A 25,085-nucleotide genomic window follows, 5' to 3' on the forward strand; every position below is an offset into this window, starting at 1 on the left:
TGGCGGCAAGCGATTTTTTGCCACAGGAAAACCTATCGGTCAGCTGTAGTTTTGGTCAAAACATATAAACTAAGATGATTTTATTAAGTTTTCTTTAACTTTAGTACAATCAAAGTCTAGTCTGTAATTGCGTTATTTGCACAGCAAGAACGTCAAAGTTTGAGCAATATATTTATATCGATACATATAAACGGCAAACAGCTGAGTTATGGGTGGCGGCAGGCGATTATTGGCAATAAGAAAAGGGCCGTCGCCTATCGGCCGTAACGCAAAGGCAAAAACCGCGATACTGCGCTGTGAAAAGCGTTTGTGCAACGGGTCAGACGATACAAAAAGAGCAAAAATTGGGTCAAACAGAATGCAAATGGACACTAGGTAAAAGCTAAAGCACTGCCAAAGACTGCGAAATTGGACGGCTTGATAGCGCAGTGACTGCACTTGGTTATCATGGAGCTGCGTGAACTGCGCACCGCCGCCGCCGCCGTTAACAGCGGTGAACTGGGCGGCATTTGTATTGGAAGCTCTGCGGAAGGCGGCGTCCAGCGTATGCCAACCAAAGCAGATCTGTTCATGGAACAGCTAAATGCAACAAATGCGAAGAAGGTGGCACTACTACTGGTCCTTGGCTTTGTGCTCTACCATGGCCTGCTCAACTGGAACTATGGTGCGCTATCGATTCGCTTTGGCCTATCGGAATCATTCGAATACAGTTTTATTTCGTATCTTCCAGGCAGCGACTCCTGCCAGTGGCTGTTGTCCAAGGGTCGCTTCAAAGGCGACAACGAATGGCAGCCCTATGGTTGCATGATGCACAAATACACCTACATGTGAGTTCATACCCCTCGATACCCTGTAGCTGTCCTGCTCTCCGTTTATGTTTCCGTTCTCTCAGATTCTCCAATATATTGAGCAAAGCTGTAATATCATATTAAATCAGATCATTGAACTTGGTAAATGTTTGACATCGATAATTATCGATTGGATAAATTTGCCTTATCATAACTGAGCTTAAAAAGGGTATTCAAATATGATTGATGTGCCATGCATACCCGCTTGTAGTTCTTGGTTTCCCCGCCCTAATTTCTGATTCACCAACTGGCTAATTCTTATCGCTCCATATTTAATTATCTCATTTTTTATAGTGACACGCGACGTTGCTTGCGCTATTTCGCGTTTTTCAACTACACGAACAATTTCGTCTTTATTGGAGATCAAAGCGTGCGTCTGCTGTATCAGAGATTTGTGGAGCAGCTGCAGCTGCCACGATCCAATGAATACGACAACAACGGCTCCACCTCCTCCAATGGAATACATTTCGAGGATAAGAAGCTGGGTATGCTGGCGCAATATATACACGCCGAGGAGGTGAGCCCGGCACTGATCGATCGGCTCTATCAGCTGGAAATGGAGAAGAAGCGCTCCTCCGTCTATGTGCTGGGCCTGACCTACAGCCAACTGTTGGCAGGGAACGTCACGGAGGAACTGTTGCATCAGTACAGCGTAAATCTAACGCTGCTCGTAGCACCGATTCACCGTCTGGTGGCGCAAGCGTCGCGTGTGCTGTGGAAGCTAGCGGAGCGCGTGGACGAGGAGAAGCTGCCCGCGTCGTGGAAGCTAGTGCTCAACGAGGACATCGACCGCCTGAACAATGTGGCGCGAAACGTCTTTCGGTATACGGACGCAAGTGTCTGGGAATCGGCGTGGCACATAGCCAACGGCCTACTGGACACTGCCGTCGAGGGACATCGTCTGAGTGCGCACGGCCAACGGCTGGAGGTGCAGCTGCTGTGGAACATGTACTGCAACGACCAGATGAACTACAACGACGGCACCTGCTGCAGCAGCGCCGAGCCACACACGAGCCTGCAGATAGTCGCCTATGCTCTATTTGGCGTATGCATTGTGCTCGTCTGTGGCATGTGCCTGCGCCGCTGGCTGCTGTATCTGCGGGGTAACACGCTCTACGCGCCGCTGCAGCAGCACCACCAGCAGCAGCAACAGCAGCAGCAGGCGGACAGTCACCTGAGGGGTGCTACAAGCCATCACAGAGATCCCTCGCACTGCCTGACAGTGCTCATCAGCGACTACGGCACGCCGCTAGTAGCGCTATCCCTGTTGGGCCTAATACTCGCCTACTTCTATCTATGCGATCGGACGAACTTCTTTATGAAAGAGAACAAATACTACTCGGAATTCAGCTTCTGGATACCCGTGGCCTACGTGTTCGCCTTGGGTCTATTCTTCACCGAGGAGTCGGGCTTCACCAAAGTCCTGAATCGCCATCAGACGGACGAGCTGCGCGGCTGGATATTGCTGGTGGTGCTCATCTATTATATGACTGGGGCCCAACGGGTTCTACCGATTCACATGCACATCAAGCTCCTAATATCTGGCTACTTCTTTCTAACAGGCTATACGCACTTCACGGACATTTGGCAAACGGGCGGCTGCGGCTCGATGTTTGTGCGCTTCTTCCAGGAGATGTTTCGCCTCAATTTCCTCTGCGTTCTGCTCTGCTTCTGCATGAACCGTCCATATCAGTTCTATTATTTCGTGCCTCTGCTTTCCTTCTGGGTTTGCGTCATTTACTTCGTATTATCCCTGCCGCCGCGGATTACGACAGCCTCGGTCGATGCGTATCCCTTGCATTACCTCTACCTGGTATGCAAGTGTATTGGATGCCTGGGCGTTATAACGGTCCTCTTCATGTCTGAAGTTTTCTTCGAGCGGATCTTCGTGACGCGTCCGTGGAAGGCGTTGTTTGTGACTACCGACGATGACATCCATGAGTGGTGGTACCAGTGGAAATTGGATCGTTACACTGTAACCTTCGGCATGATATATGCCGCCTGCTTTCACATCGCCCAGAAATACAGCATCTTCGACGATAATAATCATGGAAACCTGTTTTCCCGGCGGACCTCGATATCGGTGACACTGCTCGCACTTCTGGGCGTCGGCATCTACACGTCCTTCTCGTTTCTGTGCCGCAACGTTCAGAACTGCGAGGAGATACACTCGTACATCCTGTTCATACCAATTATCAGCTATGTTGTGCTACGCAATATCTCGGGCATCCTACGGACACGCTATTCCACATTCTTCGCCTGGTTCGGGCGCATCTCACTCGAGCTGTTCGTGTGCCAATATCACATCTGGCTAGCGGCCGATAGGCATGGCGTCCTGGTGCTACTGCCCGGTTTTCCCACTCTCAACATGATCATCACATCGTTCATATTCGTTTGTGCCTCGCACGAGGTGCATCGCCTCACACAGATCCTGCTGCCATATGCCGTGCCCAACGATTGGCGCTTGGTCATGCGTAATCTGGTCATTTTTCTGATTGTACTTGTTCCGGTCGCCAGATCCGATGGCATGTTCTAAGCTGAGCTCAGCTGCCCGCATACCCCGTTTGCCTATCCGTTGACGCGAAAACTAGCTTTATGTGCACCCCTCACATATATTCCCTTAACATACGTATACCTAATGTAAGGCGTGGTCAGTCGATCCGCTATTAGATGCTAGTGTATAAGCCGTTCTCTGTACATGTACATGCAAATGATTGTAAAGCCAATTGGGCATTTGCTATTATCAGTCATGTATGAATATTATCTGTAAAACAGAATATTTCGCAAGCGGGAGGCAAGCAGGAGGTTTTTCTAAATCTAATTGTTCAAGAGGACCCCTATATGTATGTAATCTGATGAAACCAAAAATTATAAAATTTTGTATTACTTAATTATAAAGCAGAGTAGCTTTCAAAATAAGACGTGAATGTATACTTAATCAAGAATAATTAATATTTGCAATGTCGATAATGTAATTAATGTAAAACTTAACCTCAACTATGTTAAAAAAAAAACAAGCCGAGTATTGTGCAGCCGGCCAAGTGTGATTGTCTCATTTTACGATTAAACGTTCACCCTCTTTTTTTTTTAACTTTCAAATGCCATTTAAGTACACACACACACACAAACATGCACACATATACATATATAATGACTTTGCTTTAGTTTTAAGCGCATGAAAAAACGAAGAAAAGAAAAGAAAAAACATGAAAAACTAGCTTTAGCAACTGCACAAAATATACTTATTGAGAAAATTAAAAAGAAAAGCTAAGCAAAAAGGTCCACTTAAAATTCCGAAGCAAGAAAAAATATGTCTGCCATTGGCAGAAAAAATTTGCACAAATGTCTTGCCGTGGCTTTGACTGGCAAGACTCCTTCGTTGTCTGCGGTGAGCGCAGCGAATTGCGAATAACGAATAATCACTTAAGAAACCAAATTTATAATGTAATACTTACCTATTTATATTATATATTAATACAAATAAAACAATTGTTAAGAAAATTGAAAATAACTTAGACACTGATCTGAACGCTCCGACTTTTCAAGTGGAAAGAACGAAGTCTGGAAAAAGGAACTCGTAGGCTGTCAAAAATGAAATGGGAGAAATGAAACGATAGAAAAAGCATCGAATTCCATTGACAGTAGATTAAGTCATAAATAACAGATAATATGTATGTAGTTAGACATAGCATAACATAGATATATGTACATATATGTATGTATGCAAGTGTAAGTAAGCGAATTCGCCGCACTCAGAAGACCCGCTGAGATAAAAATAAATGAGCGTGCATCGCTTAAGCCATGTTCAATGGAAAACTAAACCAAGCGAATTTCATTGGTAGCTTATGCTAATTTATAAGTACATACATGCATGCACGCATGGTACATACATACATATGTATGTGTCTGAGTGTGCAAACACCAAAGCAGACCCGTGCATGCGAATTCGCCGCATGTTAATTGTCTTTGATCGCTGTGAATGGCAAGCAAAATGGCGACGGCAAAAATCACAACTTCAGCTTGTGTTGAATTAAGCCAAATAATTGACATTTATATGTACTATGTATGTATAATGGGACATGACGTCGATCTACTTATTAGAAACGCTGTCCATGAGGAGGTGGAACCTAATTGAGGCGGCGACTGCGACAATAGGATTCCTTTGGTGCACTGGATATAGCCGCTGGACAGAGTTATATATATATATGTATATGTATATATATATATATATATATATATATATGTATGTACATATGTATGTGCCTGTTACGCTAATAGCACATGTGGAGGGACAAGGAGAGAGCGTGCGTCTGAATTTACATGTATGCATGTTTGTGCCTGGCGATTGCATTAGTGTTGCAGTTTGACTCTCATCTACGCTATCCCACAGAACTACAGGCATACATATGCAAAATGCTATGCAATAGGCACAGTATTGTTGTTGCCATTCCACCTGTTACATGCTCTGCATGTAAATGCAAAGCGAGAGAAGGAGAGGGAACGAGAGACAAGCTGACGCTGCGTAGGCGGCTGTTTAAGTGTGTGTGGGTGTGCCAGGGGTGCATTGTTATTGGCCGCTGTTGCTGCCATTTCACTCCCACCTGCAGCTCAAAGGTAAGAGCGAAAGGCAAGTGTGGGCGATATTAGTCAAATTTTGAATTGTTTTTGAATTCAAATACATTCAAAGCTTCCCAAAGCTCCCGCCCAATGATTATATCCCGTCGCGCCTGCGCCGTCTTTCCTCTCTCGCCTTTTAGCTTTTCGGCCACCACCGTGCAATTCCTGTGAGTGTGAGAGAGCCGGAGAGAGTTTCGGCAGATGCGCTTTCGCTGGCGCAGCGGCAACTGCATTAGCTCTGCCAATGACGCCAATCACTGGCCGAGTGGCGATTTCAAATTAAGTTTCCTCCTCTAGGCGTTCGGTCTCCTGACCGGACGCGTAATTTTTACTTTTGCTGTTTATTTTTGTGCAAACAAGTTACAAGTGCAACACAAGTTTTTTTTTTTTTTTTTTTTTTTTTTTTTTTTAAGTGCAACTCCACCTATTCTTAGGTAAATAAGAAACCGCAAATATTAATACATTTCTTTTAGTGACAAAAAAAAATTGTTTATTCTAAGTCAATAAAAAAAATATAAACATTAATTAAAAAAAATAACAAAAAAAAAAAAACAACAATTGTAAATAAGTAACTATGTGGGTGGATAAAAAAAAGAAAAAAAAAAAAAAAAACAACAATTGTAAATAAGTAACTATGTGGGTGGATAAAAATAGATTTTGTCTCGAAATATCCCCGGCTGCAATTGCGTCGCTGCTGAATTTGTCCTGTTTGTCAGCAATTTGATGATTGTCCGAATAAGAAAATGAAAAAAAAGATATATATATATATTTTAGCGAATCTCGTTCTATTTTTAAACAAAATATATTCATATATGTATTATAATATTCTCAACATTTTAATTTTGGCATAGCTAGAAAAAATGTATATTAGCAAATATTTATAAATATATAAAGTTAAACTTTTTAAATATCGGAAAGTTAATACGAAATGACGTGTTCATCACAAAGTTTGGTTTTTGCAGTTTTTAAAAAGTTTTTCATATATGTATTTTGCATCGAATATGAATTTTTCCTTACCTAAAAAAACAAGTAAGAAGACTCTTGTCGAGACTGCTCGACTAGGAGATACCTTGAACCCTCCATTCTGCACTTTTTTTATGCACACACACATACACATATGTGTATGTATGTATGTATGCTAAGTGCGCAGTTAGCAGCGACTGTGCTTGTATATACACAGTATATACACAGTAAATCTGAAGTCCCCAGGTCTAAAATAACTTGTACTACGTATGGTATACACTAGTATACATACCAAATATCAGCTGTCTAGCTCTTATAACTTCTGAGATTTACGCGTTCATATGGACGGGCGGACGGACAGACGGACAGGGCTATATCGAATCAGCTCGTCGTGCTGATTAAGAACATATATACTTTATGGGTTCTGCCTATTACATACTTTTCACAAAACCATTATACCCTGATTTCCCATTTTCAATGGGTTCAGGGTATAAAAAGTTAAATAAGTTCCGTTCGCTGCACTTGAATTCAGCTATTCAATGGATTTTTTTTTCCTATTTTGTAGCCAAAACTAAAATCATTCGAAGTTTCATATATTTCTAGATATTACTAAGTAAACGAAAATAAGTTGATATTAATTATTTTATGTTTTTTAAATTATCAATAAGTAAATTCACCTGTAATATCTGGCTGGTGGGAGAGAATTCTGTCTTCTTCTATATTTTTAAAATTCCCGTTTAGTGAAAATCAGTTGAAGTTTTTTTTTTTTTTTTTTTTTTTTTTTTTTTTTTTTTTTTTAGCTGAAAAACCAACTTTTCAATATTTTAGTCTCTAATATTTAATGATATTTTGATAGAATTTGATTCGCTGCAGTCAGAAAAATTTATAAGGATTTTTGCAAATGCTTTAACAAATGAATGGTTCAACACTTTGCCAAGTTTACAAATTTTAATAGTATATGTAAAAAACGTGTAAAAGTGTTTCCTATATTTCTAGTTTGACACTCCCTCAAGGAGCATGCCTATTTAAGCTTCTTTTTGAAGCCATTTACTCTAAAGTTCTATAAGTTCAATTAAATTATTCAATACCAAAAAAATATATTTGCTGTCATAATGGCTATTTATTTGTGTATTTGTATATGTGTATATAAATATATTTTTCTCTTTTCGAATATCTTTCAGGTAAGCATCATCCACAATCACGCACACACGCGAATGACATCGAATATGCGTTGGCAGGCGACAGCGGCAGCGACTTCCGAAGTTGCATCGCTGCACTTTTATATTAGCTGCGATCCGTAATGGAAGACACGAAGTCGGCATTCGTCAGCTTCGTGGCCTCCCATTGGTCGGTATATGTCATTCGTAATGCTGCTGCTGCAATAATTTGATCTAACAGAGGCAGCAGCAGCGATAGCAGAGCAGCAGCAGCAGCAGTAGCAGTAGTCGTAGCAGTAGCAGAAGTAGCGTCGTCGGCGTCGGCGTCGTCGGCGTCGTGCGTCGGGCAGAATGCAGTGGCCGAGAGCTTTTTTTGAAGCTCTGCGACTTTGCTAACGACTAGCAGATATACGAAAAGCTTGGAGTCGCCATGTTCGGGTCGCGGTGTTTAAATTGCTGCCGTTCGACGCTCGCTGGCTCAGTTTGCGGCTGAACGTACGCCGAAACAGTTCGTTTGAAAATTGAGGCAGGGCAGCGCAGCGGCAGAGCAGCAGCGGCAGAAGCGGCTTCAGCCACATCAACAGCAACAGGAGGCAAAGCAGCGCAGTTCGGCACTCGGCGTAAAAGCCGAAGCGGCAGCGCACAAGAATGGCACCAAGCTCACAAGCTCACAACTTACAACTCTCCTCTCTCACTCACTCTTACTCTTTCTCTGCCTCTCCCTACCTGTTTGCACCGTCCACCAACCCCTGTCATACTCCCCCGCTCTATCAAATTGCCGCTCTCCCACAGCAGCGCAAAGGCAAATACTGTTGCGATACAACAACGAAAAAACGCGCGCAACTTTCAATATTGCCTACTTTTCGGCTCGTGAGAGCGGCTGCACTTCTATCTGTGTGTGTATGCGTATATGTGTATGTACGTATGCCTTCCTGCTGGCGCTGCCGCTGTTCCCTCTGTTGTTGCTTTTGCTGCTGATTCTGCTGCTGCTGCTGTTATTGTTGTTGTTAACATTTTTTGTTGTTTTTGTTAAGGTGCCGAAACGTGCGGAATGAAAGTTGTGCCATTTTTTACCGTTGCTTGTGCTTAACGCGTTGTTGTTCTAATTGTGTTTGCAGGAGTGTCAAAAACTTTGAAGCATACCGAAACTAAAAGCAACAAAATATAATACGAATTTCGATCAATCAAATCAAATTTTAATGAAATCAAATCAAAGAACATTCAACAGTTTTAGCTAGAGTACTGAACTTTCAATATATTGACTTTTATCTATACACACATATTTATATTAGTGATATCATTCATGATCATCATCGACATAACACTAACCATGTCTATCTGAGCGGCTTCCATTTCGCATTTCCAAGACGTTTAATTCAGGTAGCACTTCTTCAACTTACCTGCGCAGCTAAGCTGAGAACTTAAACAGGTGAGTCCTGCCGTCGCCCACATAATTCTATTATATTCAGTTATTTTGGTTTGTTTGTTGATACTATGTTGTTAAGTTATACCAAGTATACTGTTATACTTCGTGCAGTATCCTATATATGTGTACTGTTATACAGTTATACTTCAATTAAGAACTGTTATTCTGCTGTACTCTCATGCCATCAAGTAATTCTCGATGTATTTGTATACACTCATACAAGTCAGTCAAATCATGCTATTATACTGTCATACTATTAAGTATTTCTTGATGTGTTTATGTACATTTACACAAATCAATCGAATCACACTGTTATACTGTTATACTACTAAGTATAAATTGACATGTTTATGTACATTCATACAAACGAATCGCTGCCATCAAACATTCCCACTGACTGCGTCATACGCTGTTCACAGGGCAAACCAGGTGGGCTTCACTGTAAAGCTGACAATTCGAAACCAATATGCCTCAATTCAGAGCTGGTGCACAGTGTATGGGAGCATACGTGAATCGCACACATTTCATGTCCACTTCACTGCCAAGCCGAGAACATGCTGAGTGTGAACGTTTTTATTTGCGAGCTTCCTCATTCTCATGCCCATTCGCATTATTCTCAAGATCCTAATGCGCATTAGTAATCAAGCCGAAGGACGAACAAAGCAGGACAACAGTAGTTTTATTCAGCCAACCACCCAACCACCCATTAACTCAACCACCTGTTCAGACATCCATCTATGTATGTACACATAGATGTGTGTGTCTCACAGATTACGCTGCTTAAGTACAAATTGTTTTTCGCAAAAGTCTAATTGAATTGTCTTTAAATGCCCGCTACAGGGTATCTTCTCATCGATCCATTATGATTGTAGCTAAATGCGAGCCTAGTCATCAACTGGTTGGGTTGTTTTTCTATAGAGTGGCTTATTTGTTACTAACTATTTATATTCCTCAATCATGCTCTCTCTCTCACTCTATTTCTCTACAAAGAGACAAACATTTTTGTAGCTTATTCTTCATCCTCTCTCTTTCTCTATTTATTCTTTCAATACACTCTCACCTCTTTCTCTAGCCTGACTTTTATTCTGTCTCGATTTCTCAGTTTGTCCCATTTCTGTATTCCTCCATATCTCTATCTACCTTTCACCGGGACCCTTTCTGTGACTCGCCCTGCCTGTCTCCGCCTAGCTTCTTTCCTCGCTCTCCGAACTTTATGGTAATTAAATTCAGCTCACATTTCGTAGACATTTCGAAATTTTTCAATAGACCGTCGATTCAGCTTCGAATTTCCACAATACCCCACTTATCTCCGTCTCTCTCTCTCTATTTTCTACAATACCCTATTTGTCTCCGTCTCTCTTTCTCTACCTCTCTCTCTCGTTTTTCTTTATTTACTTTCTCTATCTTGTTCTTTCCTGTTGTGGTTATGCCAGACAAAAGATTTGTTTGCCTCTCCTTTTGGCATTTAAAGCTGTGAAATCCAAATCCAAAGAGGCAAAGACCAAACACCTGTCAAACACACCTGTCTACACCCATGCGTGTGTATGTACGTGTGCGTGTGTGTGTGTGTGTGTGTGTCATGTGTAGCACAAAATGAATCAATAGCTCGTCGCGTTGTTGCATTGCAACAATTGAGAAAATTCCTCCATGGCAAAATAATTGCTGCATTGCTCAAAATTCTTGTCAAATATGACGAACAATCGAGCTGAACCGTAAAGTGCTTAAATACCCTGGAAAGTGAATGTACGTGCTTGTAGAGTCTTATTGACTGCAAGGCGCCTTTCAGTGTCTCTTTGATAAATGATGGACACTTTGGGTCTCTCGGGCCTCTATGGTTCAAGAGGTATGGCTAAAGGACAGTCAAAAATCGTTCGATTCTAATCGATATTAGACTCAGCAGAAGACTTCTTCCACGACAACTAATCGAATAAGTGTTCAATCTGCTAATACCTGCAAAATAGGCTTGGCTTGCTTCATTTGATCGCAGTGTAAGTCGTGCATAGCCCCCCCTAGTAACTAATGTGTGTAGGGTAGTCGATATCGTTATTCACTTGACTTGGCATGTCCTAATACGCGTACAATCCAAAATAATTGTAAGTGCTTACCATTGTAAACATAGCCCCCAACAACAATGGGCAAGTCGAACAACTGTTTCCGCCTCTAGATAAGAACAATTTTGGACGGCATTAGATAGCAATAGAGATAGATAAATGCGGGCGTGTAGCAGCTGAATTTGAATTTGATTATTATGTGGAGTAGCTAGACTCTGGCTAATCGATGACAAAGGGCTGCGAATTATTTGTATATTAAAGGTAGCTAGGGGCGTGGCGCTGAGCTGGCTGAGCCCAACTTAGCTGCTTGATCTAATCCCATTGCTCTGCTTATGTATAAGACATATATTGTCTCCCTATCAAGAATTATGTATTCTTTCATAATATATGTTTGTACCTCGCGTAATATGTATATCTCCCAGTTCATAAGGTCTCGACAGGATCTGTTGAGGGTATCCACAGGCTGGTTGCGGCGTTGCATAGCAATCTTACTTATTTCCTTCGAGTGCCCAACCTCAAGTGGCAGCCAAGTCCTTGGGGGCTCCTTTGACCTTTGAAGAGGATTCGAGCAGAATAAACAAATAATATTCGTTTTCAACTTCCTAATGAAAATGAAATCCCAAGCTTAGGCAAGTCAGGTCTCTGATTTTCTGCTCGGCTAGTGCATTCAAATGAACTGGTTCAAATTGAACAGGTTCACTAAATGGAACTAGTAGTTGTATCAATCGTAGGGAGCTATCAAATGAATGCGAAATGAATTAGTTTGTCGACCTGAACTAACTCATCGAAGTGAACTAGACTATCAAAATTAGCCTATCGAACTTTCATGGCTTATAAAAGTGAACTAGTTCATTAATATGAACTAGCAGTTCAAATTTCAATCAGACTGAACTAGCTCCATAGATTAGAGCATCATAAATGTGAACCAGTGCTATGATTCAATAAATATGAACTAGCTCATCACATTGAGTTACTTAGCTATACTGAACGCCCCCACACATAAACTCCCTTCAAAAATAACACTCGCTTCAATTTGATTTCGAATATGTTAATCCCCTTCATCAATTCGCAATATGAACTGTAAAACAACCGCACCTGGAGCGGAAATCTGTGGGCAAATGGGATTTGCGGAACGAGCATTTAAAGTTGCCTAATCCCCGAGTAATTGCTGCGGCTGAGTGAAATAAAGCGACAGGGGAAAAAATAGGCTATGAAATGAGCTTTCATGGCTTGTTTTCCCTTTTTGCAAATAACTTATTTTGCTGGTATTTTTTCGGTATTTTTTCGTTGTGTTGTCGCTCAACTATGAAGCGTTTTTTTTATTGGGCCGCAGAGTGCTTTACGTGTGCGAGCCGCTGCATAATGAATGACATTAGACCGAAATCGTTGGCTATCGTGAAAGAGGGAGGGGCGGGGGCCAGATAGGGGCGAGATAGGGCATATATGTATGTATGTAGCTGAAGCTGCAACAAAATGTTGTTTCTCTCGGTTCGTTTGATAGATTCGCAAATGTTTGCGTTCTCAATTTCTCCATTTTGCAATTTTTCAATTATCACTTTCATTATTCATCATCTACGACTACTTCTTCTTCGTGTTCTACGTCGGCTGCTGCTGCTTCTTCTTCTTCTAATTTGACATTTTTGCTGTTGTTGTTTGTTTTGGTTTGTTGATGTGACGATTGTTGATTTTTCATTATTGCAAAGTACTTTAGCATATTATTCTCTCTACGTCTCTCTCTCTCTCTCTCTCTCTCTCTTTCTCTCTCTGTCTCTCGTTATGCTTCTACTTGTTGCTTTCATTGTTGGTTTGTTTGTTTCCCTTGTAGTATTTTTTATAAACAGTTTTTCCTTCGTTTGGCTAAAAAGCATTGAAACTGAAGTTCTTTTTGTTTTATATGCTCGTCCACGGGTGTCCCAATGAAAGTATATTCGTTTTATAGACCACTTTGCCCAGTCGTTTGCCTGCTCATCTTGGGCAGTTATCTAAATGTTTTTCATATGATTTTCAAATATATATTTTGCTTTTAAGATTTGTGAATTGTGATCATATTATAATACATTTATTTATACGTAAGTAAAATATACTTTATTTAAAATTTATTTCAGTACACTCATGTATATCCTTTGTCTCAAAATAAACTCGAATCCCTATAAACAACATTCCAACCCCTATCAAAATGTACAGCATATATAGATTCTATAGCTTGCAAAAACCAGGCCGTGAAATCAAGATCAAGAGTCTGATGATCTCATTAGACGATTAGAGCGAGGCCTAGCTTGATGCCTTCTCAATCCTGATATTCCCAATATCTAATTAGCTCTCTGTCAAAATGCAAACCGAAAAACGCTTCCTCCGATGTTTGATTAGATAACGAATTTGTCGGGGCTAACCTTAATCGAAAGTGGGCGATAATAATGCTGATATGTTATGACTATATATGTATGTGCGTATATGTATATATATAGATAGATATTTATATAACTGTGTATTAATCGATACTAGGCCTAGGGCTAAAATAAGCTAAGCATAAATGCCAGCCGAGTGCAATGTGATTTCATTTCATTTTTTTTTCGTTTTTTTTTCGCCCAGCTCCATTAATCAAGCTTAACAAATCCCACGTGTGTGTGTGTGAGTGTGAGTGTGTGCGTCTCGTCAGCATACGAAATGAGGTTAAGGATGTCGTCACAGCGTGCCGCAATGCCAAACAGCATAGAGGAGGCGTGCCACAAGCTGCATGCAAATCAGCCATGAAAGTCTCGATGCACGTAATCGATAAGCACTTAATATCGAAATCGACATGCGAATCGATATTGATCAAAGTCAAATTAAAAGAGCATGATTCATTGTGTGCTCGCTCATCTTGACTTTTTGCCTAAGGCGTATTGGTTGGCGCTTGTGATCGATAACAGATAACATATATCGACATACCATAGTCGATAGCAATAGGAATGAAGCAAGATTGAACCTTATCCGATTGAGTCAAAGTTTCTTTGTGCATACATGGTTAAACCTCATCGAGTAATCGATAACTATCGATCGATAGGCAAAAGTCTTAGACTCACGGAATTATCTTTCACTTCTAAAAGTTTTGTGCGTATATCTTGCTAACAAGCTTAGGTACTTAGAGCACCCTCAACTCCCATACATTTTGATAGACTTTGATTGACGTAATTTGAATTCTCATCTTTCATTGCGAAAAGTTTTGTTGAAACAGCTTTAAAAACTTTTGATTTCCTTAGCGGTTTGCCAATGCCGAGTGGGGTATGCCCGACGGCCCGATGACTCGATGGCGAGTGAGTGAAGCTGATTGACTTCGATGGAGTTTCATTCATTCCGGGCCCCCAGCGAGCATTTCTAGTCCATAAGCTGATGGCTGATTTATACTCAGCACAGGCTCCCTTTGATTGATGATTGACTTTCAGTTTGATTGACTTCCTAAATACATGTAAAGTTGTGCTTTGCGGCTTTTACCCTGTGCTTACAGGGTATTCCCGCTTTTAGCACTTGGCTCAGCTCTCGATTTCGCCTCTTATTGTTCTGCTTGTGGCCAATTGTAAGAGTGTGTGGCCTGTGCTTGCGTTGTTTGCAAGTGTAATGAAAATAGACATATATACAAACACGCACACACACACACACGCACACAGAGTCATACACGTATTTGATTTGTGCTCTGAGGGCGCGAGCTCATAGCACAGGCAGAGTGTGGGAAATGGACCGAGGAGAGGGTGGGGCGGAGGGCGCATTTGATATGCTAATGCGTTTAAAAATCATTCAAATCGTATGTATATTGTATATGTATATACGCATACACATATTGCGTATATTTCATTCCATCTTTTCAACTGTCAAAAAGAAGCTGAAAACTCTCCAAAAATGTTGTATGTATAAATATTTATGACTGCGACTGTGCGTGAACTTGGTTCAAAGCACAGCAGGAGGCCCAGCCACAGCCACAGCCACGGCCACAGCCACAGACTTGGCAGCAGGAGAAGTAGATGAAAACACATGTATGTGAAAAGCAGAAAAGCAGAGGAAAACAGAAAAATAATACAGAAATCGTTTGCCAAACAAACTCTGCTTCTACTTCGTTTGCTACCTTTAATCGCCTTTGCCTCTGCCTCTGCCTCTACCTTCGCCTTCGTCTTCGTCTTCGTCTTCGTCTTCGTCTTCGCCTTTGTCTTTTGGCATATCGTTTTGAAATGGGTAAAGAAATGTGAAATAAGATAAATGAGCCAATTTGACCTTATATCACACATGTGCATCTACATCTACATGTTCATATGTCGGCTTGCCCAGAAGTATGCTACACTTTTGATGCTCGGCCAGCGAGTGAAGAGAGTATATTCGCTTTGAGCACTGTCGCTCGACTTAAGCCTGCCCGATTGTCTATTCTTCTTCAGTCCTTCAAATGGACAGTCTTCCTTCCAATAGTTTTCAGGAATTTGGTCTATCTCATTGTAGGGGACAGCGATTCTTCGACTGTCGCAGTATATTCATCAAGCTCTGAGCTTTAAGGTAATTTATTTCTATTTGGCATGGGATTAAGGTATCTCCTAGTCGAGCAGCTGCCGTGCTGGGTAATCGTAGGTCTAGTTTTTAGTCTTGTCAGGGCTGTCAACTTCATTTGCTGTGTGTTGTCTAGGGTTGTCATCATCAACTAGGTCCATTTCCGACAACTTAAAGCAAATGTTTGTTGATTTTCTACAACTGTCTGGCAGCTGTTAAGCAGGGCCTCACGCCTCCTGCCTCCCTCTCTTCCCCTCCCATCCACTTGATGTATATATGTGTTGCCTATTGTTTTGCTTGCCTCAGCGGCGCGTTCATGTGTGCCCTAGTGTGAATGCCATTAGATGTGCCACTGGCTATGTTCGTATGTGTGTGTGTGTGTGAGTCTGACTGAGTGTGTGATGAGCACGGCTGCGAGTAGGCGGTTGAATGTGGGTTTGAGTGTGGCTAAGAGTTGCCCGCAAAATAAAAACATAACAAAAAAAAAAAAAACTCGAATGCGAAAAGCCATTAAGGCAAAGTCAACGCACTGCCCTCAACCAGAACCATATCCGTAGTCAGAGTCGTAGCCACAGTGCCAGTCGGGGCTTAGTCGTCGCCGTGGCCAGAGCCGGGCCGTAGTCGCAGCCGTAGTGAATGCCATAGCTCTACAGTCAGATCTACAGTTACAGCTGATGCTGCACTCACACTCGACCGTAGTCAACGTCGCCAAACTCGTAGCCGTAGCAGGATCCGTAGGATCTGTTACCCTGGTTGTAGCCGTAGTCAGTCATATTCTAAGTCGTGATCCGAGTGGGAGCTGTAGTCAGCTGTAGCTCTACATGTAGTCTGGAGCAAAGTAGTGAGCAATAATACTCTATTCCAGCTCCACCTATTTAGCAGGAGTTGAGCTCAAGTCAACAAGTGCGCCAGCCGCAAAGCAAACTCTTGCATTGATTCAATGAATTGAGCTGGAACCGGGCCACGCTTCTATTGAGGCTTGGAATTGTTGGCTAAGAGGATTTACGGTTAGCTCTAACAACTTAAACATAATTGGCTAAGTGGGCAATAAATTGAAATGAAAACGTGACGCACAGCTCAAGCTCGGAATATGCTAACTTGTGAGTCAGTAGCTACGCCATTGTTCATCAAATTTAATTACAGCAATCAAGTTGAGTCAATCAATAGCTGGCAAATATTAGGCCTTATCGCACAATTTATCACATCTATCCGGCCACATTTCCTGCCCCAACTCCAAAAGCGGCTCTCATTATCACTGCTGTCGCTGTTTTACCCTGAACGTCTATTAGAATGGGCCCGATATAGGGTATCCCATCGGCTCTGATCACTTGTGTGCAATAGTCGAAAATTCGCCACTCAGTGAAATCGATAAATACCGAGCATACCTCGAAAATTACAGCATCTATAGTCAACAAACTTATTATCCGAATTCAAGTTTAGATGTAAAAAACGAAAATATAAATCATATTTCGAGTACTATCCGTCGTATTGCTAGTAGAGCTACAGTCTTTCGAGTCTCCTTGCAATGCGAGCTTCATTTTTCACTATCAGGCTCATCTGATATTTCTCGTAGTTAAGTATATTTATATGGCATCTGCTCGTCCATCAACTGAACTCTTACTCTCGCTTTGGAATTAATCAACTGCGTCGCCTCGCAGTCGTAATGAAGCTAATCAGTATTCCTTTCACTCGCCCATGCTTTGCGCTCACCCGTTCGCCGCTTACTTGTTCATCTCTGGTTCGCGCTTGGTTCATTTCTGGTTCACTTTGCATTCGCTAAGCGCTGATGGATAATATTCAACCAGACCTCCACTCCACTATATGGGTTTATTGTCAAAACTAATTACAAAGGCCAGCGTTTGGGGGCGTCTCGCTTAGGAGTGGTGCGTCGCAGAGGGGGCGTCGCAGAGGGGGCGTCCGGCGGGACGCGCCAAACACTCTGCATTGCTGGATATCTTATCAGCAGGCAGCCAGCTGGCTAAGCGAGTCAATGAAAGCCAGAAAAAAAAATAAAATAATAATAAAAGTGAAGGAAAAAAAAAGAGGAAGGCAATCAGGCTTTGTTGTTCTTGTTGTTGCTGTAATTGTTGCTATTGTTTTCTATTGTCGCTGGCGCATTTGTTAAGCAAACATAACGCTCAGCGCGTGGCGCGGTTCAAGGAACAAAAGGCACAGCCAGCAATAGCAGCGTGAAGGCGGGACGAGACGAGACGAGGCGTAGATGAAAGAATTCCCCATATATTGTATGTATATATAAAAGTATTTATAAGCAATCATCTATCAATAGGTAGATACGAGAGGAGGGAAAATATTGCAACTGCCCCCTGCTTTCGCACAGTGATTTATTCTGACATTCTGCCTGCAGGAGAGGTGTAGCGGAAAGTGAACTTTGCGCAGGTGAAAATGATGTTTTAATCCACTCAATATTACAAAGTTTGGTCAACCCACCCAATTCGCTTACTTTCCCAATTAAAACAAAATTGTTTCCACTTCACCCCAGTCTCCTCCCCCAATTAGTGTGGGCAAAAGCCATAAAAAGCACATTATATTGTAAATTCCTGCCTCTACCACAGCAGCTCTGTTTCTCTGTTTCTCTGTTTTTCTCTCTGTTTGGCCTCAAAACTTTGTTCGCATAACTCAGCAAATGCAACCACGAGCTAACTTTCGCACAGTGCAATGCTCTGGATTAGCGTTAATTATCAGATTCCAGGATCTGGTGCACGTTGTGCGAAATGCGGTTGGCATTTGAGAGTTGGGCCACAACTGCCTGTTGCTCTACCGAAGGACATGAAATGCGGATGGACATATCATATTTCAAGCTTGACGTTTGATATCGATAACAACAATTTATTCGATATATTTTAAATATAGATGAAACAAAGCAAGATATCGTTAGTTCTCGATATATACAATATAGTATAGTCTATAGCCAAAATGTAAACTCAAATATTCCAGCTATCGATAGATGTATGAGAACTTTCTGAAACGAGCAAACCCAGTCAACGATAACTTGTGCCTCAAGTCTCCCTATTAAATATAAGAGTTTCATGAAGTCAAATCAAATACTGAATATATGTACATACATATGTGAAGAGGGGATAACATCATATGTAGAAGTTTGTTCTCATGGTATTTAAAGGGTATCAAAAGAGACACGAGAAGACCAGCAGCAAGTGCACCGAGTCCCGAGACCTGGCTTTTGAGTTCTGAGTCCTGAGTCCTGAGCTCGTTAAGCGAATGAGCTAAAGAGCGACCACATTTTGTTGATATGCTTAAATATACATGAGAATTGCTTTATGTGCGTGAGTGGGTGCATGCGTGCGTGAGTGCGTGTGTGTGCGTGTTTGTTTGTTATGTGCATAAATTAGGCACATGTTGCGCGTCGCCTGAAATGGAAAAGTTGTCTTTCAGCTACATTCACTCACAATTTTCGTTGGTTAACACCAACTGCAACACTTATACAGTCTGCGGTAGAGCAGAGACAGAGAGAGAGAGAGAGCGAAACAGACGACAAATATCGATTAAATATACTTAGACGCGTTGTTCCGTAATTAAATGATAAAAATGTCGCACGCACAAAGTGCCAAGCATTTCCTCTGGCTCTTCCTCGCCTCCTACTCCTCACCCTTGCCCCGCGTTTGCCCCTCTTTAGAGTTACCTAAAAATCAATACTAAAAGTTCACTTTTTGTGCGCTCAAAGCTGCTATAAAAATGATGTAGGCGAAACACTTTGATCCGAGCCTTCGACCAAGGCCTGAGCTGAGCCTATTTAGAGTTACGTTCTAGTCCTCCTTAATCGAAACACAAAGACACGATGAAGTCAAGAAGTAGTGAACTAGAAGATACCCCGACCCTGGGCCAAGTTTTAATTTCAAACATTCCCCATTCTCCGCCTAACATGTACATATGACAAGCCGCACAATCCTGCGTAGCTTCATTTTAAGTTAGTTTAAATATAATATCAATTCGCATCAAACATAACATCTCACATCAGCATATGCACACGCCCACTACGCCTTCGGTATGGCAAAGGAGTTGCTGAATAATTCTTTTTTGTCAAAGCACTAATTGGAATAGGATTTGAATTTGTAATTTGGGAGGGCAGGGCGAGGGGGTGCTCGAAAGGCAAAACATTCCATATATGTATGTGTATTCACCATGCAATGTTTACAGTAGATTGGAAATTTCCAGATTTTGCTGTGCTCAAATTGGGCTTAATAAACTAAATGAAATGACCAAACGGACAAACGCACAAGCAGAGATCTAGTCAACCCTTTGTGCTTATCAGGAATGTATACATTGCAGATGATACTACCTCAATGCCAATTCAGTTGGCTTTTTGGCTGACAGCAAACGACAAAAACTGTGTGCGAAATTTAAAATTTAAATTCATTTAGATATTGCGTATTTGTCTCTCTTAATTATTTTTGAATGGCGACTGTGACTCTATTTGCGTGGTCGTTCGCAAGCAGATACTCTTGTTTGCCAACTGAAATTAATTGCTTTACTTTGGCGATGAAGCTGCGCCAGGATAAAGGAAAACCTTTGTCAAACCAAGCAAACACGAATATTTCCATATATGTCAACCAATTTTTGCAATGCCCAATAATGTCGTTAATGAGTAAGCAAATTTACATAAGCTTTTACAGCGGCAATGTGGTATGCGCTTTTCATTACCGCAAATACCCTGTAAACTTTCCAGAGCATGGGGTAGATGTGAGAGCAAAGGGTAGAGGTAGAGGTAGACGTAGAGGTAGAGGTAGAGGTAGAGGTAGAGGTAGAGGTGAAATTTGATTTCCAGAGTATCTGTTAGTCAGCACATTAAGTGCTATTAAAATGCATTTTAAGTATTTATTACAAATGCAGCCTCCGCTCGCCGCTCTAATGAGTGAAAATAATCGCCCAGAGCTACGTATTTTAATATCTGATTTATGGATTTTTATCATGTGTAATGCCAGCGGTTGCGAGCGCAACGAGAGCGGGGCACAGGATGCTGAGTGGGAGGCAAGTGGGCGTGGTGGAATATGCGAGTGACTGTGGATGAGGGAGGAGGGAGGAGGGAGGAGGCAGAGGCCTCCTCTGATATTCGACTCCGCTTCCGGCCGCTGCTTCATAATTTTGAGTCGATGCTGCAAATGATGTCAAAGCGTTTCAATCTGACAGACAGCGCACCCTGTCTGTGCCAGTCAGGGCTTAAATATATGTATATAGCACCGTGGTAGCAGGCTTATAAATATTTTAATAAATTATGTAAGACTTTTGCTGGCGATATTAGCCGAGCGAATCTTTTCGAAAGCCTTGCCAAAGTTCAACAGGGGCGAGATGTTCTTCCCCAGCTCATATCAGCTATTCAATCTATCTGCCGACAAGTTAATCAGGCAGTCAGCATTAAATAATAATTGAAAGCGAAATGGCAGGGTTTGAGCTCTCATCAATCGTCAATCAATCAGTCAATAAACTGCACATGCAGCAGAAATATATGTATGTATTCGTAGCTTTGCCAACATCAATGGGCATTGATCTATACTTATATATGTATATATATATGTAAGTATATTCTCACATTTATATATTGAGCTCCCATCCGCTCCAGTTGATTTCACTCAAGTCACATTTCGCTTCACTGTGTGAGCGCATTCAACATATTTTTTGATGCTGATTGATGATGATTATTTTTCAAACTCAGTTTCGTTGACAACGTCAGCGGCAACAATGACGAGAACATCGAATTCTGTCATAGAAATGTTTAAAAATGAAAAATCGCTTTAAGCATTCCAATATAATATAATAAAGTGTAATATGCTTTGCATTTTATTCGCGTGTGGATGGAATTCGCTCTGCGAGCTCATGCGGCAGTCGGTCAGGTGGCTGGCCCTCTGCCAGCTGTGCGAGTCAGCCAGTTTGACATTTGATTCGACAGTCAATCAGTCAGTTAACCAGCCGTCAGTCAATTACTTACTCAGTCGCGAATTAATCGGCCAAGCAGCGGCATTCATAAGTCACTTAATCAGGCACTCAGTCATCATCAGTTGTTGGTCCGTGCGCACTGCGTAGCTAGTCAATTGACGGATGACAATCGGCCGTCAGTCAAGCAGTCAGTTAAGAGGCGCCAGCAGTCCGTGAGTGAGTATCAATCAGCCGATTGGCCAGTTGCTGATTATCCCTGAATTTAGCCTGTCAACCAGCCAGTCAATCAGTCAGTTGATCGGCTTCAGCATTCTATTAGTGACTCAGGTCCATCAATAAATCAGTCAGTAGCCAGTCTTCAGTCAATCATCAAGTCAATCAGTTAGTCTGTCAATCGCTAGGTCAGTCAGTTGACAGGCTCCAGTATCAATCAATCAGTTAATTGCCAGCTTTCAGTCAATTAATAGTCTATCAGTCAATCAATCTGTCAGTTAATCTGTCAGTCAACCAGTCTCAGGCAATCAATCAGTTGACAGGCCTCAGCCGTTCCTTAGTGGGTATCAATCAATTAAGCAATCAGTAAGTCAGTCAGCGAATTAGTCAGTTATCAATGAGTCAATCAGTCAGTTTGTCATTCACTAATAGCTTAATCAGTCCGCCATACAGTCCGTAGTGAGTCAATTAGTAAGAAAGTTGGCCCATAAAGTATTCAGTAGCTCATCAATCAGTCATCAGTCAGTTGATCAGTCGCCGGTCAGCCTGCAGCTGGTCAAGTAACGTATTCAATCATAATCAACCAATCAATCGTCGTCAACTTGCTATTCAGTCAGTAAGCCAAATATGAATCGCTCCGTCCGTAGAATCGGCATTAAATCTCCTCTTGCTCTGCTGCTCCTCTTCGCCTGCAATAGCCGCATTGCCATGGTCAAAAATTTGGATTTTCGTTTGCAATGGGGAAGTCTTGCTGCGCTCTCATATCACAGCTCAAACTTCGAGCAACATGCAAGGCGAGTTGAGGCAAATAGTTCGAGTGTCGCCCGCTCCCTCGTCTACATAAAATATTTGTGCAATGCAGTGCCGGACAGAGCTCTGGTCTCTGCTTGCCTGCTGTGCAGCTGGCTTTCGCTTGATTTACCTGCTTCACATGTACTCTAAGTGCCTTCTCTCTCTCTATCTCTCTCTCTCTGTGGCCTCTCCCCTGCTGTCTCTCCGTTGGGTTTTAATAAAGCAAATACCTTGCCCCTCCCTGGCAAAAGGACAATTTTCAGCAATAGACAATACAAAAGAGCACAAAATAATAAATATTTAGCCATGTTGCTGGAATTTCTTTCTATTAGCCCCCATTCCTTCCATCTCTTTAGTGCTTTAATCCGTCAGTCCTTCTGTTGGTCAGTTCATCCCTTTAGCCCTGCCTGGACAAGGCTATTTCGAGCATATATGAAACCAAGTATATTCCCTATCAGGACAATGGATTCTAAAGTTATTGGGCTCCTCGCTTAAGCTCTGATACTTTTCAGTTCATGTTTTCCGATTTAAGATTTGCAATTGAATTGAAGGACATTTATTTTGAATCGGATTTTTGTTTTCTGCTTGACCTGATGTTATTTCCAAACACTCGTAATACCTTCAGCGTGCAGTTGTCTTCTTTAAAACTGAAATGGGATTTTTGGCTTAAATCTAATTGAATTAGTTCGATGCATTTAGTTGAACTCGGCAGCTGACCTCGTTTCTGGGAATGGCAGAGGCATTCGATTGAAGTGGCACAGGACTTGTGCCCAACAGGCCTTGCACCTTGCACATTTCCAGCTGCTTGCGGCTTCAAGTTTTGAATATCAGCAGCCCAATTAGGGAATTGGCATCTACTCCACATTTTGTACTACGCGGCATTGCAGTCTGCCTCATTGTAATCGCCGTGGAGAGAAATAAGTTGCGCTCGTCAAGGATGAAGCAATGCCTCTTGACTATTGACTGCGTGAAGGAGCTTTCCAACCGTCGGTTTCTAGCTGGAGCTAATGAGAAACTTCATTTTAGCCATTAGCGATAAACAAAAGTCAATCAAACAAGTTTTTTTTCAACCATAGAGGTTTCTATTATCTGCATTATCGAACAATTTTCTTTAAGCTTTTCAATCACATTTGATTTTCATAAAGCTGTGTAGTTTTCCCAATCAGAAGGAGTCTTTTTGGGTGCCTCAAGGAGTTTCTCTCTTCCAATCAGAAGCGACAGTTAATAAAATGTGCGCCTAGTCCGAAATGTGTGTGAAATATTTATCAATGCATAAATACATAGATGGCATCGACAGTTGCTTACAGTGCACATAATTGATTCACTGCGTGACTTGAGATGGGAGTTGAGAAGACGTTGAAGATGTTATCAAAAATTCATAGCATTCTTTTCGGCGTGCAGAATGAGAGGGGGATAGAGTGGCGGATAGACAACGACTTGAGTGCGAATAACTGATTCATTATTCAGATTGATTGATTGATGGATTGATGGACTTTAACGTGTTTATTACCAGACTATGGAATGCATAAAATTCATAGCATACCTCGCGGCGCAGAGGCGGGGCAATGGCATTAAAGCGCGCTTGCTAGAAACACTTTGCCAAGGGACATGTAGAGGGACAGGAGCAGGAGCAGGAGCAGGGGCAGGGGCAGGGTGGCTGGCTAAATCCTAGTGCCAAGTAAAAAGTCGAAGCCAAAGTGGGGGAAGCAGAACAAGAAACGGTTTAATGACAGTTGCCTGGAGACCTAACTGTTGCTAGACGAAGATAGACAGACTGAGTGACAGAGAGCGAGAGAGAGAGAGAGAGAGAGAGAGAGAGTGAATGGGTAGAGGTTAAGCGAAAGTGTTCAATACTGATTTCCGTTTCCGTTTCCATTCCCATTTCCGTTTCCGCTTGCCCGAGTGCCTAACAAGCGGCGATTGAGCAGCTTGACAAACTTTCAGCCACATTTGCCAACTGCTAAGCCGTCGGACAATTGTCAAGCCAAATGCATAAAGGGAAGCCCTTCAAAGCGCCAAACGCAGCCAGAGCGGTGGGGGCGAAGCCTCCTAGCGACACGCCTCCTGCCACCTCGGCGACTCAGACACGCCCGCCTCAGTGTGTCCCGCTTGCTCCAATTACAAGTTAACCTCGCAACGGGTTGCTTGATTGGTCTCCAGCTGAATATTGTTTGCTCAGGGTGTTGCCATCATTGTTGTTGTTGTTGTTGTTGTTATACATATCAATTAATATCGCTCATGGGCGTTAATTAGCGGCAGCCTAATTGTAACCGAAGCAACACGGGCCCAGCCATCACAGGCGAACAACAGGAGCAGCTCCAACTGAGTCGCCTCAGCGTTCTCATCATCCATTTGGGTTAGCCGCATTCCGCAGTGCTCATTGCATTACTTCGATACATATCAGATTGCCAACGGCTGGCTAGAGCTATTTGGCTGCCCACTTATCAAATAGACTTAGAGAATGAGAGTGGGGAGAGAGAGAGAGAGAGAGAGAGGGGAAGCATTGCAACCACACGTCTTTCCACTTTATTCTGTGAAGATGCATTTTCTAAAGATTTACTTTGCTTTCTTTCCCTAAACTAAGCTTTCAACTGTTTAATAGTTT

At 42.2% G+C, this 25,085-nt stretch overlaps 2 protein-coding genes across 5 annotated transcripts in view; both read left to right on the forward strand.

The window, feature by feature from the left end:
- The first annotated feature begins 220 nt into the window (after positions 1 to 220).
- On the forward strand, positions 221 to 4,311 carry LOC108657187 (N-acetylneuraminate (7)9-O-acetyltransferase). The gene is made up of 3 exons (XM_018109701.3): positions 221 to 664; positions 731 to 827; positions 1,143 to 4,311. The coding sequence occupies exons 1-3, from the start codon at positions 448 to 450 to the stop codon at positions 3,382 to 3,384; spliced, it is 2,556 nt and encodes an 851-aa protein (XP_017965190.1). The 5' UTR covers positions 221 to 447; the 3' UTR covers positions 3,385 to 4,311.
- A 3,743-nt stretch (positions 4,312 to 8,054) lies between these two features.
- LOC108655625 (uncharacterized) overlaps positions 8,055 to 25,085 on the forward strand; it is a 44,859-nt gene continuing 27,828 nt past the window's right edge. For 2 of the 4 annotated variants that reach the window (XM_089263672.1, XM_089263673.1), the window contains exon 1: positions 8,055 to 9,014. The gene's annotated coding sequence lies outside the window, so the exon portion shown is untranslated. The remainder of the gene's footprint in view (positions 9,015 to 25,085) is intronic. The other 2 variants (XM_089263671.1, XM_089263670.1) reach the window with 2 other exon arrangements.

The sequence above is a fragment of the Drosophila navojoa genome, chromosome X (genome assembly GCF_054131105.1).
Source record: "Drosophila navojoa isolate 15081-1374.11 chromosome X, UAZ_NAV_1.0, whole genome shotgun sequence".
Classification (NCBI taxonomy): Eukaryota; Metazoa; Arthropoda; class Insecta; order Diptera; family Drosophilidae; genus Drosophila; species Drosophila navojoa.